Source organism: Populus nigra, chromosome 17 (assembly GCF_951802175.1).
Source record: "Populus nigra chromosome 17, ddPopNigr1.1, whole genome shotgun sequence".
NCBI classification, from domain to species: Eukaryota; Viridiplantae; Streptophyta; class Magnoliopsida; order Malpighiales; family Salicaceae; genus Populus; species Populus nigra.
This window is the reverse complement of record NC_084868.1, coordinates 120,585-133,650: the sequence shown is the minus strand read 5'-3', so window position 1 is coordinate 133,650 and position 13,066 is coordinate 120,585. Positions and strand designations below refer to the sequence as shown.

General features: G+C 37.3%; 2 protein-coding genes across 3 annotated transcripts; both read left to right on the top strand.

Moving 5' to 3' along the window:
- Nucleotides 1-53: 53 nt before the first annotated feature.
- LOC133677256 (uncharacterized) lies at nt 54-817 on the top strand. 2 transcript variants are annotated; one of them, XM_062099171.1, is made up of 2 exons: nt 54-340; nt 455-817. In XM_062099171.1, the coding sequence occupies exons 1-2, from the start codon at nt 208-210 to the stop codon at nt 733-735; spliced, it is 414 nt and encodes a 137-aa protein (XP_061955155.1). In that variant the 5' UTR covers nt 54-207; the 3' UTR covers nt 736-817. The 2 variants fall into 2 exon arrangements, with proteins under 2 accessions (XP_061955155.1, XP_061955154.1); XM_062099170.1 differs by having other exon boundaries at nt 440-817.
- Nucleotides 818-11,372: 10,555 nt separating this feature from the next.
- LOC133677711 (protein LURP-one-related 5-like) lies at nt 11,373-12,572 on the top strand. The gene is made up of 2 exons (XM_062099840.1): nt 11,373-11,925; nt 12,027-12,572. The coding sequence occupies exons 1-2, from the start codon at nt 11,611-11,613 to the stop codon at nt 12,450-12,452; spliced, it is 741 nt and encodes a 246-aa protein (XP_061955824.1). The 5' UTR covers nt 11,373-11,610; the 3' UTR covers nt 12,453-12,572.
- Nucleotides 12,573-13,066: the final 494 nt, after the last annotated feature.

Below are 13,066 nucleotides of genomic sequence, written 5' to 3'. Positions count from 1 at the left end.
ATCGAATGATAAAGTTTCCAAAACTACTTAATGGCTAAACCCCTTGTCTCCATCATTGGCTGTGCATGATACCGTATAATATCACAAGAAAGAAAGAAAGAGAAAGAAAACCCACTTCATTGACCCACTATTATAACTCTTCTCCACAGCTCTGCACCACACAAAATTTGATTCCTCAATTCAACTCTCCTCTCCGACGTCTATTACATGTATGTACATGAGCAGCTTTTGCATGCCTCCTCTCTGGCCAGTCAGCCGACATATATTATTGAGATGAATTATTCCACGAAACTAGCAGTATTAGTATTAGCAATCCTTTTGTTGATCATTGGTCCAGCTGGTAAGTTGGTTTCTGAGCAAGGTTTTCAATCTTCAGCTTGACTCTCTATGTATAGACATGGAGTTGGTTAATCTTTCAAAGTAACTAATATATTTGCAGTTGAGGCTTCTCCAGTAAACACATCGTTAAGTTCTACCGCAGGAGAATTCCGGCCTATGGAGGCAGCTGAGTACAGGGTAATTGGAAGAAAGGGAGATGATCATGATTTGTGGAGAAGAAGGCTAGCACCTTTCCAGCTGTGTTTGCTATGCAAGTGCTGTGCTGGGGCAGCAACCACCACCTGTGCCACCATGTCTTGCTGCTTCGGAATCGATTGCCGACTTCCTAACAAGCCTTATGGGGTTTGTGCTTTTGTACCTAAGACCTGTAATTGTACCTCTTGCGCTACTGTCTAGCTACTACTGCTTTGCCATATATATAAATTTAACCATCTTCAATTAATTAATATTTATTATACATCAAAACCTTATTAATTTACTCCATGGCTTCCTTTAAGTATACACTAGTCATCCCTTGCTTGAAATGAATTCAGAATCTTTTTGGTCTGTACAAATCTTCATGTTCTTAATTGGTTTCATGCATTGATATATATATATATATATATATATATTGGATTTCATAGTTAAGAGAATAATAGTATTTGTTTTGTTGTGGTTAATAAGAAATACAGAATCTGTAAGAGATATTGGGAAGAAAACAATCATACTGGACCACAATAAAAATAGTATATAATTATTTAAATTATTGTAATTTTCCTGTAATTAATTAATGGTCCCAAATACAATTCCTGGGTTAATTAATTTTTAAGGAAAAAGGGGTTGCGTGCTGTGATATTAGGATGAAGATGTGTTGATGGTAACAGGGAGACTAATGCGAGAGAGAGAGAGAGAGAGAGAGAGAGAGGAAAATAAAAATAAAAATGAAAATAAAAATAAAAATGGTTGGTCCTCATTTTGCCGCACCTGCAACATCCAAGTGCTCTGATTCGTACGTACGTTGGAAAACAATTCACATGCATATACATAGTGGGGGGTTGCTTTCGATCATTTTCGTACCAAGTCCCACTACAGTACAAGGAGGATAAACAAAACCCTAATGTAAATGCAACGATTTCTTGTCATTTTGTTTGTCGTCTTCTATATATTGAAGTTTCATTGCTAATTAACCCTATCATCAGACAGAAAGAAAGAGATTCAAATTTGCATTACTAAGTATTATTATGTTGGTACGTGTAGGGTTTTATGAAAAGATAATTTACTTGTATTACAACAATGCTTAATATAATGATTACAATGAGAGTTATAATCAGAATATAAAAGAAGAATTATACACAGAGAAGGAAACAACTGTCCTGAGATTAAGGGAGCAATTATCCTAAGTATACGGGGAGTTATTGCTGAAGATATGCAGACTTATTCTTTTACTCTTATACGCCCCCGCAAGATGGTGCCTCTATCAGAGACACCAATCTTGGACCGAAGAAGAGTAAACCATTGGCGAGAGAGAGGCTTAGTGAGAGCATCGGCTAGCTGATATGTAGTAGAAACATGAGAGACCCGAAGTAGACCTTGGCTGACATGATCACGCACAAAGTGGAAGTCAATAGCTATATGTTTCATGCGAGAGTGGAAGACAGGATTGGCACAAAGGTAAGTTGCTCCCACATTGTCACAGTAAACAGTTGGTAGAGCAGGAGGAGAGTTATGCAGTTCACGTAAGAGCTGCTAAACCCAAGCTAACTCAGCAGTAGCAGCAACAACTGCCTGATATTCGGCTTCTGTAGAAGAGCGTGCAACAGAACGCTGCTTGCGAGAAGCCCAAGAGACAACATTACCTTCCAAAAACAAAATCTAGGCAGTGGTGGATGTGCGATCATCAGGATTGCCTGCCCAATTAGAGTCAGAGAAAGCAAATAATGTAGTAGAGGTGCTGTGGGTGAGGGAGAGGCCATGATGAATGGTGCCCTTGAGGTAGCGTAACAGACGCTTGACTACTTGCCAATGAAGCTGAGTAGGTTTATGCATGAATTGAGAGAGCTTATTCACTGTGAAAGCTATGTCTGGACGAGTGAGAGAGAGATACTGGAGAGACCCAACAACACTGCGAAATTCACTAGCATCCATGAAGGCAGAACCGTCAAATATAGTAAGATGGTAGTTGTGGAAAGTGGTGTGGTTGCCTCCTTTGCACCAGCCATGTTGGTGCGGACAAGTAGATCATATATATATATATATATATATATATATATATATATATATATATATATATTTGTGTTGGGATAGGATGAGGCTAGTGGAGGTAGGCAATACTTCAACCCCAAGAAAGTAATGAAGAGAACCCATATCTTTGACAGAAAACCGAGAGGACAATGCAGTAATAAAGGAAGACAAGAACCTGTCATTGTTGCCAGTGATAAGAAGGTCATCAACATAGACCAAGAAGTAAGCAAGTATTCCACCATGATTGTAGATGAACAGAGATGTATCGACTTAAGAGTTGACAAAGCTCTGTGAGAGGAGAAACGTGGCCAACTCATTATACCAGGCTCTGGGAGCTTGTTTAAGGCCATAGATTGCCTTGCGGAGGCGACAAACATGGTGTGGCAGCTGATCATCAATGAAGCCCCGGGGTTGAGCCATGTAGACTTCTTCGGAAAGAGAACCTTGAAGGAAGGCATTGTTAACGTCAAGTTGTGTAATAGGCCAACCATGATGAAGAGCTAGACAAAGAACAATACAGATGGTAGTAGGCTTGACAACAAGGCTGAACATCTCAGTGTAATCGAGACCAGGACGTTGATGAAAGCCTTTAGCTACAAGGCGAGCTTTGTACCTATCAATGAAGACGTCTGGTTTTCTTTTAAGTCAAAAGACCCACTTAAAACCTACCAGATTTTGATGCGGAGAAGGGGGGACCAGTTCCCAGATGCCATTACTGGTTAGAGCAGTAAACTCAGTTGACATGGCAGCTCTCCATTCTGGATGTTGAAGGGCTTGAGACACACATGATGGTTCAAAAGTAATAGGTAAGGGGTGTTTGGTGGTAAGGTTGAGTTGGCGGGGTTTGAAGATATGGTTTTTGGAACGAGTGATCATGGGGTGATGTGTTATAAGGGGTGGTGGAGGTGTTGGGGTGGGGGATGGTGATGGTGATGGCAATGACAGGTATGCAGGATTTGAAGAGGGATCAGCACAGGGGGTGAAAGCTGACATGGGTGCACGGTGGCCTGCTGTTGACGAGATGAGAGTGCTGCAGGGGAGGAGACTGGCATGGCCGACTAGAGGAGAGAAGGAGTGGAGAAAGAGGGAGGAACTAGAGGCGGGGAAGGAATGTCAAATGATAATGCCTAGGTGGGCAGAGAAGGGGAGGATGGACATGCATGAGAGGAGGCAACAAATAGGAATGCAGTTTCAATAAAACAGACATGACGGGAGATAAATAATCTTTGAGTAGTAGGATCAAAACACTTGTAGGCACTTTGAGTGAGGGAATATCCAAGAAAGACACAAGGACACAAGCGAGGGTCAAGTTTGTGTTTGGCATATGGTTGTAGCCATGGGTAACACAAACACCCAAAGATACGAAGCTTGAGATAATTTGGCAAATTTCTAAAAAGGGATTCAAATTGTGATTTAAGCTGAAGAACAGGAGTGGGTAAACGATTAATGAGAAATGTAGTAGCTTGAAAGGTATGGGTTTAGAAAGAAAGAGGGAGGGAGGCTTGATGAAGCATTATGAGACCTGTATCCACAATGTGCCTATGACGACGTTCAACAGTCCCATTATGTTGAAGAGTGTGGGGAGGAGTAGTGAGATGATTAATGCCTTGAGTAGCAAAATAGTCTTTAAGTTTGATGTACTCACCTCCATTATCGGAGTATACGGAAACAATTGATTAATGCCTGTGACTTTGAATTTGGGAAAAATGAGAGAAACATTAGATTTATGATAAAGAGGGTAGAACCAAATATATTTTATAAAATGATCAACAAAAATGACATAAAACCAATAACCTTTAGTGGAAGTAATTGGAGTTGGGCCCCAAACATCATTGTAAATTAAATCTAATGGACCATGACTTTTAAGAGAGGATATATAAAAAAGAAGTCGTTGGCTTTTATGACAGAGACATGAGTCACAAATAATATTACTAGAGGATGTAGATAGGGAAAGAGTGCAGGAGGTAATAAAGTGATGCAGGATACGAGAGGAGGGGTGGCCAAGCTGTCGATGCCAGTCTATCAGTGGGGCTTTAATACCAACAAAAGCATGGAATGATGTCAGAGGAGATAACGATTCAGGCCACACATACACATCATTTTTATTCCGGCCTCGAATGAGAGTCGCCCCCGTGCGTAGATCCTTCACTAAAAAATGAGCAGGAAAGAATTCAATTGAGGTGTTATTAGATTTGTAAAATTAGGAAACTGAAAGTAAATTTTTTCTGATGGAAGGAACACACAGAACATTAGATAAGGCAAAATTTTTGGATGGAGTTGGGAGAGTTGCATGACCAGCATGAGTAATTTTCAAACCTGTGCCGTCACCTATAACAATAGCATTCGAACCTTCATAAGCCGAGGTGAGTGAGAGATTGGTGAGATCATCGGTGACATGATGGGACGCTGCAGAATTAAAAAGCTAGTTTGGTGACTTCGAAGAGGCAATAATGGTGTAATTGGTAGTAGGAGTTCTAGAGGTAATATGGCGAACTCGAGGATAACGTTTGACATTGTGTCCTTGTTGATCACATAGTTGACAGAATCCTTTGTACCTTTGGCCTGGACGTTTTCGTGGAGGCTGATATGCACCTTGGTAGCCATGATTGGAGTTAGAGAATGATTGATATCCACGACTATTGGAAGAGACTTTGTTGTTGTGATAGTGCCTAGGAGTGGAGGTGTTGGATTGGCCAGATCGTTGAGTGACATGAGCTGTGATTGGAGGAGATACAGAACGCACCTCTTCACGTTTGAGAAAGTTTTCATATTCAACAAGTTTATCGTGAAGATCTTCAAAGCTAATGGGGTTGTCACGTGCACGAATGGCTGCAACAATTTCTTTGAACGCAGGACCAAGACCATTGAGAACACGAACTACTAAATCAATATCACTGGGAGGCTCACCAATGATTGATAGTTCATCAGATATGCTTCGCATAGTATTAAGAAATTCACCCACAGAGCTGGAGCCACGGGTGGTAGGAGTGAGTCGTTCCTTGAGACTCATTACACGTGATCTTGAACGGTTTGTATAGAGAGTGTTCAGTTTCTCTCATGCCATATGGGAGGTTGTTGCAGATGCAATGAGTGGCATGATTTGTTCTGAAACAGAAGCGATGATTGAGTGCATCAATAACTGATCTTGGCGAACCCAAAACATGTGAGCAGGATTAGGTGCATCATGCAAACGTTTGGGTGGTTCCTGATAAGAGCCATCTACATATCGCAGAAAATCATAGCCAATGAGAAGGGCATTGAACTGAGCATGCCATGTTAGGTAGTTTATTGGCGTGAGTTTGAGGGTCAATTGTGCTGCAGCATTGATGGCAATCAATGAATTTGGTGTTGTGATAGCAGGGTTGGTCACAATAGTGGCTGTGGCTGTGTTTTCTTAAGTTTCTGCCATGAAAATAGATGATGAATGCTCGTGGGAGTGTGGCGGCTCTGATACCATGTAGGGTTTTATGAAAAGATGATTTACTTGTACTACAACAATGCTTGATATAGTGACTACAATGAGAGTTACAATCAGAATAGGAAAGAAGAATTATACACAGAGAAGGAAACAAATGTCCTGAGATTAAGGAAGCAATTATCCTAAGTATACGGGGAGCTATTGCTGAAGATATGTAGACTTATTCTTTTACTCTTATAGTACGTAGCTTATCATAAGATATATAACAATAAATGGAAATGGTCACTCACAAAAATAAAAAATAAAAAAATCAACTTCATGAACTATAGATAAAAAAAATACTTAAGTAATCGTGTATCCAAACATTCAAAAACTTATATTCATAAGCATATTAGATTATATTATCACTGATTAATTTGTTCTATGAAATAAATTGATAGGAAGGTAAGTATTTTATCCCACCAAAAATTAAGTAGTATTCAAAGACTAGTCTAAGAGTATCCATTCTCAAAACTCTCTAGCTATCCATTAAAATTCAACACGGAATTAAACCAGCCAAATAAGATTAAAATCGAATACGTACCAACATGCATGGTGTTTGAAATTGCCATGGAGTTGAAATCAATAATTATGAGGTTTTAATTAAATGGTGGTGGTGAACGATATTCGAATTGTTCAATTTATCGTTAATTTATACTCTTATCCATTAGAAACGATATTCGAACTGATCAATTTTAGTGAATCAGTGGTGGTGGTGAATCATGCATGCGCATGCATACCTATGTAAAGTTGTTTTACGAATTAATTTTTAGAGAAGTCATGATATGTCTGGAAAAGCACTTACTCAAGGTTGCTTACTTGAAAACCACGGACGTACTACTGCTTATCCTAGCCCCATCCATCCCTCCCCACGTTTGGCAAAAGTCAGAGGAAAAAGAGAGGTTATATAGAACTTATGAAAAGCAAATTCATAATGTGTCGATCTCTTAAGATGCTGAGATGATGAGATCATCGGATGGACACCTGCTCTTTCTCATCTTATGCCAAAAATATTATTATGAGATGCGCGCGAACCTCACCAGGACGGCAATTCCTTGCTGAGACCGGCGTGCATGGCCCACTATATATATATATATATAAACATTCTTTGTTTTGAGGACGACTTGTCAATTTCTTTTTACTTAATTGGTTTCCTGGAAAGTTAATGGGATTTTAGCAAGGATGATATTGTGATTAACTAACAAGCACATACCACCTAATAATTAAGTCTGTAATAATCTATCAAGTAAATTAACTAATATAACTTACGATCATTTAGGCAAGACCCCTTGATTACCTGTACATATTAATCCAACAAGAGCTGCCTTAGCAGCTAGGTCACATGCATAAAAAATTTTTATCCAAGAGGCTCAAGCTAGCCATCATCGTTTTAGGTCCCCATTGCGCCAATCGGCGAGCCTTAATTCTCGTGCTGCGTGAGGCCATTAATTAAGAATTAGGTAGGGGCCGGGAGGACATTGGTACGTACGTAGTGTTGCCTGTTAATTCTTTCTGGCAGAGAGACAAGAAATCAAGAGATCTAGTGATTTCAAGTGATGGAAAAGAGGCTGTGGCTCTCCTCCCCTGCTTGCTTGCTTGCATCATGTGATGTAAAAGCTGGCTATGTTCATCTTGAAGCCATTAATTCACTTCTCATGGCATTCGTGACTTGGTATATATAATGGTAACTTCACTTTCGATCGATGATACGAATTTGATCCTCATGAAATATCGATTCTTTGTTGATCACATTGTAATTTGATTATTCAACCTCTATTAATTTTAATTCTTACTCAAACTCTTGCAAGGTCTCTTCAAATATGATATATTATTTGAATTATGAACCAATCGCACCCAAGCAGAAATTTAGCATTGCAAAACTTGAACACAGACCTAATTAAAAAACATACAAACTCATGTACATGGTTCACCAAGTTCGTTTTCAGATTAACAAGAATGTGCTTTTACATTTGTGTACATGTCTATTTTTCACATTCTTTTTTAAAATTAATTATAAATACAAAGAACAAATGTTCAAATAGAAATCTTTGAATGTGATCAATACAGCAAAATGTCCTTATATAAAAAAGCGAAGGGTATAATTTTTGTAATTCTCTAAAGTTATATGTTTTTTTAAGGTTTTTTTGATTGAACAATCCATCTAGAGATAGAAAAATCAATTTATTTGTTTATTTATTTATATCTTGGTTTGGTTTGATTTCTTTCAGTTAACTATAATTATAAAATCTAATTTCAACTAAGATATTGAATTATAAATGTCATTCAAATACATAGTAATTAATTTGGTGTGTATAGTGATGAGGTTTTGAGAAAAAAACTCATAAGATTTAAATTTTTTATGGTTGATGAATGAGTAAATAGATTGGAAATAGCTAGAATATTGGACTTGTAAACGTGTATATGAAAAAAAAAATCTCATATTGAGTTTAAAAGACCATTTAATACTTAAGTTAACATAAATAATAAAACCTAATAAGTTATGTAATATATGAGTTAATAAAATTTAAAAGAGATGTAAAATCAAAAACTCAAGAAAAAGAAAAATATGCACTAATAAATATTCTAGAATTATAACTTGTCTTATCTAAATAAACTTTTATATTACCATGAACCACCCAACTTGCATGGAAATAAAAGTAGAGTGGGGAAAATATTTCATACCTATTTTAGTAGCAATCATTTGAGATAACAACCCTGAATAGTTGGTGATTCATGGTTGAATGAAAGAGATAATATCATATGGATCATCTACTAAATATGAACATACCCTAAATATATTTTTTAGGACTAACTATGACATGAAAACATGTGAGCATTTAATGCTTTATATCAATTGTATGAAAGGCAGGTGGATTATTTGATGTTAGGATATGTCTGTTGAGTATATCTATTTTATTTTGTGCCTCTAGGGGCACCTATGACGATGTTGATTTGGGATATACGAACACCCGAGACTCAATATAAAGATTAATATTTTGAGTTAACTAGGTCAATTGTGCTTCTTAAGAGTTGAAACACCCTTTCTTGATCCAATTTTAGCAATGAGATGCGTGATGTGTCTGAACACAAAGATGTAATTCATACTCGTGCTTTGGATCACTGGGTACATTTTATAATTTATTAAGGTTTCGATCAATACTTTATAATGTGTCTGGTGATTAGAGATATAAATCTTGACCTATTATATAGACAATTCTTTTTAAATTGATTCTACTTATTTAAATTTATTTTATTGTTAAATGAAGTTTCTCTTTTTGTATATTATTTTTTTTAAAAAAAATTTAGAAGTAGTGGATATATATATGGGTAAAGTTGGGCCATAGTTAATCCTCCCATTGTTCACAAGCGTTTAAAATTCCCAATAGGATTTAAACACATCTTAAATAAAACTTTAATGATACTAATCATCATCTTTTCTACTTTCCATGAATGATCTCTCTAGCCATTTTAATCATGAAATCAATATTTTCAACAATAAATGCTGCTTCCCTTTCCTGAAGAGTTTTGAATCGGAACACGAGATGGAACTCAATTTGATCTTCCTTTTTTCAACTAGATGACGCCAACACAGCTTTAATCTGCTGTGCAATTCAATTGTATTTGTACTGGTGGAAACTTCGGAAACTGCTCAGGAGTCAGGAATATACATAAAATTAAGTAGGCGCTCCAAGTTTGGGTTAAAATTTGATGCAAGCTAGCCTATAGCCAACTACTAAATTTCTTAATATTTGCATCTTGTTCTTCGTTAGTTATACGTATCAAACTCTTACCACAGACTTGTATATATATATATACTTTGAGAAACATATATTCCTGTCCTAAGAGATGTCAGTCCCCAATTAAATACAATTAGATCTGAATCTTTCTGTTACTTAAATTTATCCTAATTAATTAAGAAATGGCATTAATTAATTAATTAATTAGATGGATGGAGAGAATGTGATCCCACAATCACTTAGTGCTTTCGTGACTCAAAACATGGGGCACTTTACCAAGTTGCATGATTAATTAAGTGTTAAACCCTTACTTTACAATCACTAACACAAGTATTCAAATTGTTAATGTTCGATTAAACCGCCCTTCAATTGACGAGCACATATCTATCATTCCAATCTCTACCCTCCTTCTCCTTGTTCTTATTCGAATTTGGTTTTCATGTGGGTATGATAATACCATGGAAACCAGTACTGTCGAAATCCTGTGAGAAGAATTTTATGAAACAGGACAGACGGCAAGAAAACAAAGGAACCCATTGGTTCCAACTAAAGCACGCGGGTTACGTATAGGGTAAAGTAGCAATCTAATTAATTCCTAGTTCTTAATTTTAGAACTCTAATGAATTGGGATTTACAAGTTGGTAGCTATAATATAATAGATATTCACATATTTTGTGACGAGAGAACCGAGATTTTCATTATCACGACAAAGGGGTCGTCACGGGCTGTATTATGCCTGGACTTGGAGCCAGCTTAATTATTATTAATTAATTAATTAATTATAAAGGGTGGAAAACCATTATGGTTTTAGCTAGGGCCATGCACGATCGATAAATGAGGATTAAAAAAAGATAGTATTAGTGTTTTTATGATGATGCCATGGGGAAAAGGGAGATGATTATTCCGGCTAAATGCTCGACCAAAATGCGCCTCACGGTGTCCCGACCCCGAAACAACATCATTGTGCATGTCCATCTCCAAGCACTTGCTAGTTCAAAGGACCGGGAACTACACAGGCAGGAAGGCAGACACTTCAGTCATATTTAAGAGAAATTAATTTTGCTCCTGTTTTAACAAGAGAAAGAGATCAATATTGTCGACAAGCAAACTCTTTTATCTCAGTTCATGATTATGCAATGGAGCTCATGCAAGGCCTTTCTCGCATAATATTAATTAATTAATTAGTAATATGCATAGAGATACGTACCTAGTTGCGCATATGCTATATGATATATATGATTCAAATTAATTAAAATAGACAGTACATCTCCTAACTAGAATTTAATTAAATGGTATTTTAGTTAATTAGAAATTTTTTTTTTCTTTTTTCCCATCAATATATATAGTTAAAAAACTTAAAAGGAAAGTAATTTCTGTTGAATGCTAATTTTAAAACTTAAATCTAAAAAACAAATTAAAAAAAGGCATACCTTTTAGTCTTTTTACAACTCTACTATGCATACTCTGTGGTAGTTAATAAATAAGAATTACTGAATAAAGAGACGAGAGAAAAAAAAGATAAAAAGAAAACTATGTCAGCTACGGCGGCACATACAGTAGCATATTTTATACATAAAGAGAGGGACCCTACGGAGAAAGTGGTTGTGTAAGCCACTGAGCTAGACATTCATCCGAGACAAGGGTCTTTGTTTCCACCTCCGTACTTGCTGTTGCCCATCATCATAATCCTAAGTTTCAGTATAAAACAAAGGACAATTCCCCATTTTGCACAATAACTTCATATTTGCATTGCATTCATCACCCTTCACCTTCGATCTGCTATATATCCTTAATTGTATCAAAAACATATATAGTCCGTCTATTTAATAAATTAATTTGAAACAGATCAATCACACCATGTCCAGGATTCATCCTTCTGATCAGAGCAGATGCCATGGCCATTTGTTGTTTAAGAATCACAAATTAGGCAGCAGGACGCGGCCACTTCATGATGATGATGATAAACGTAGTGATCAGTTACCAGCTGATCCATCTGTAATGCTCACCGTATGGAAGAGATCCAGCATGAGCTTCCAGGGTACCGATGGATTCACTGTTTTCGACCCACATGGGACATTAGTCTTCAGGGTTGACAATTATTCCAGGAAGAATGGTTATGGTCTTGTCCTCATGGACGGGGTTGGCAATGCCTTACTTTCCTTGAAACCCAAGGTACGTACGTATAATGTGTATCAACTAGTTCATCAAGGCTTTATTTTTGCTATGTCAACTCCTCGTGTCATGGCCTGATTCGATGTTGTTGATGTTATCAGATGCTAAGCATGCAATACCAGTGGAATGCATACCGAGGAGATCAAGACGGGTGTGAAAGGACGTCCAAAGTGTTCTCAATGAGGAGCCCGTCAGTGCTTTCAGATTTCCACGCTGCAGGCCGCAAACATGTAGCAGAGATCTTCATGGGAACACGATTAGGTGGTCGTCGTCATGATCAAAACATGCCAGATTTCAAGATTCAGGGATCATTCCGGTCGAGAGATTGCAAGATCGTCAAGACTTGTACCGGAGAAGTAGTGGCAAGGATATCTAGGAAGAGAGTGAGCAACACTACCATTTTACTGAGCGATGATGTGTTCAGCTTGGTGGTACAGCCTGGTTTCGACACACACCTTATCATGGCTTTTGTGATTGTATTAGATCGCATCAGCAGTAAGCCCTTTTCTCCTTTTTTGTGTTCTTAATTAATCATATATGGATTCAAACCCATCTTGTAGTTTATATATTAATGCATAAAACAATTAATTAAAACACGCAACAGAATTCAAAACTAATAATATTCTCTACTCATGCTCTTTTCTTGAGTCATTAGCTCAAGGTTTTGATTGATTTTCATAAAATGATCATGGTTTTCTCGAGCACACATACATATAAAGCATAATATATATATATAGGAGGAAGTTTTTTCCAATCCTGAGCGGAGAAGTAATTATCCTTCATGAAAGGATGGATTCCCAGAGAAAAGTGGGCACATATTGCCTCCACACGATTAGAGATTGCAAAGAGGTAAATCATGCAGGCACCATGACCTTCTTTCGAGCTCATTAAGAGGCCCTATATATGATAATGATAGTAATAGTAAGGGCGCAATTAGCCACCCATATTTCCATCGCCCACTAGCAGCTAACTATATCTACCCGATTCTAACCGATTCAAGCCCAGCCCAAACTAACAAAATCTTAGCAGAAAAAAGTTTATTTTCACACCCTCGATCAAACAATGTTGCCAACTTGTCAAGGTTTGATAGTTAATTTACAACCGCTAGACTAGCCTGGGGACGAAAAAATATTTTTTCCGG

Excerpts from the sequence above, each read along its gene's own strand:
- LOC133677711 (XM_062099840.1), top strand. The coding sequence starts at position 11,611 with ATGTCCAGGATTCATCCTTCTGATCAGAGCAGATGCCATGGCCATTTG. Across the intron at positions 11,926-12,026 it reads TACTTTCCTTGAAACCCAAG|ATGCTAAGCATGCAATACCA; the intron begins GTACGTACGTAT and ends TGATGTTATCAG.
- LOC133677256 (XM_062099170.1), top strand. The coding sequence starts at position 208 with ATGTATGTACATGAGCAGCTTTTGCATGCCTCCTCTCTGGCCAGTCAG. Across the intron at positions 341-439 it reads GTTGATCATTGGTCCAGCTG|TTGAGGCTTCTCCAGTAAAC; the intron begins GTAAGTTGGTTT and ends ATATATTTGCAG.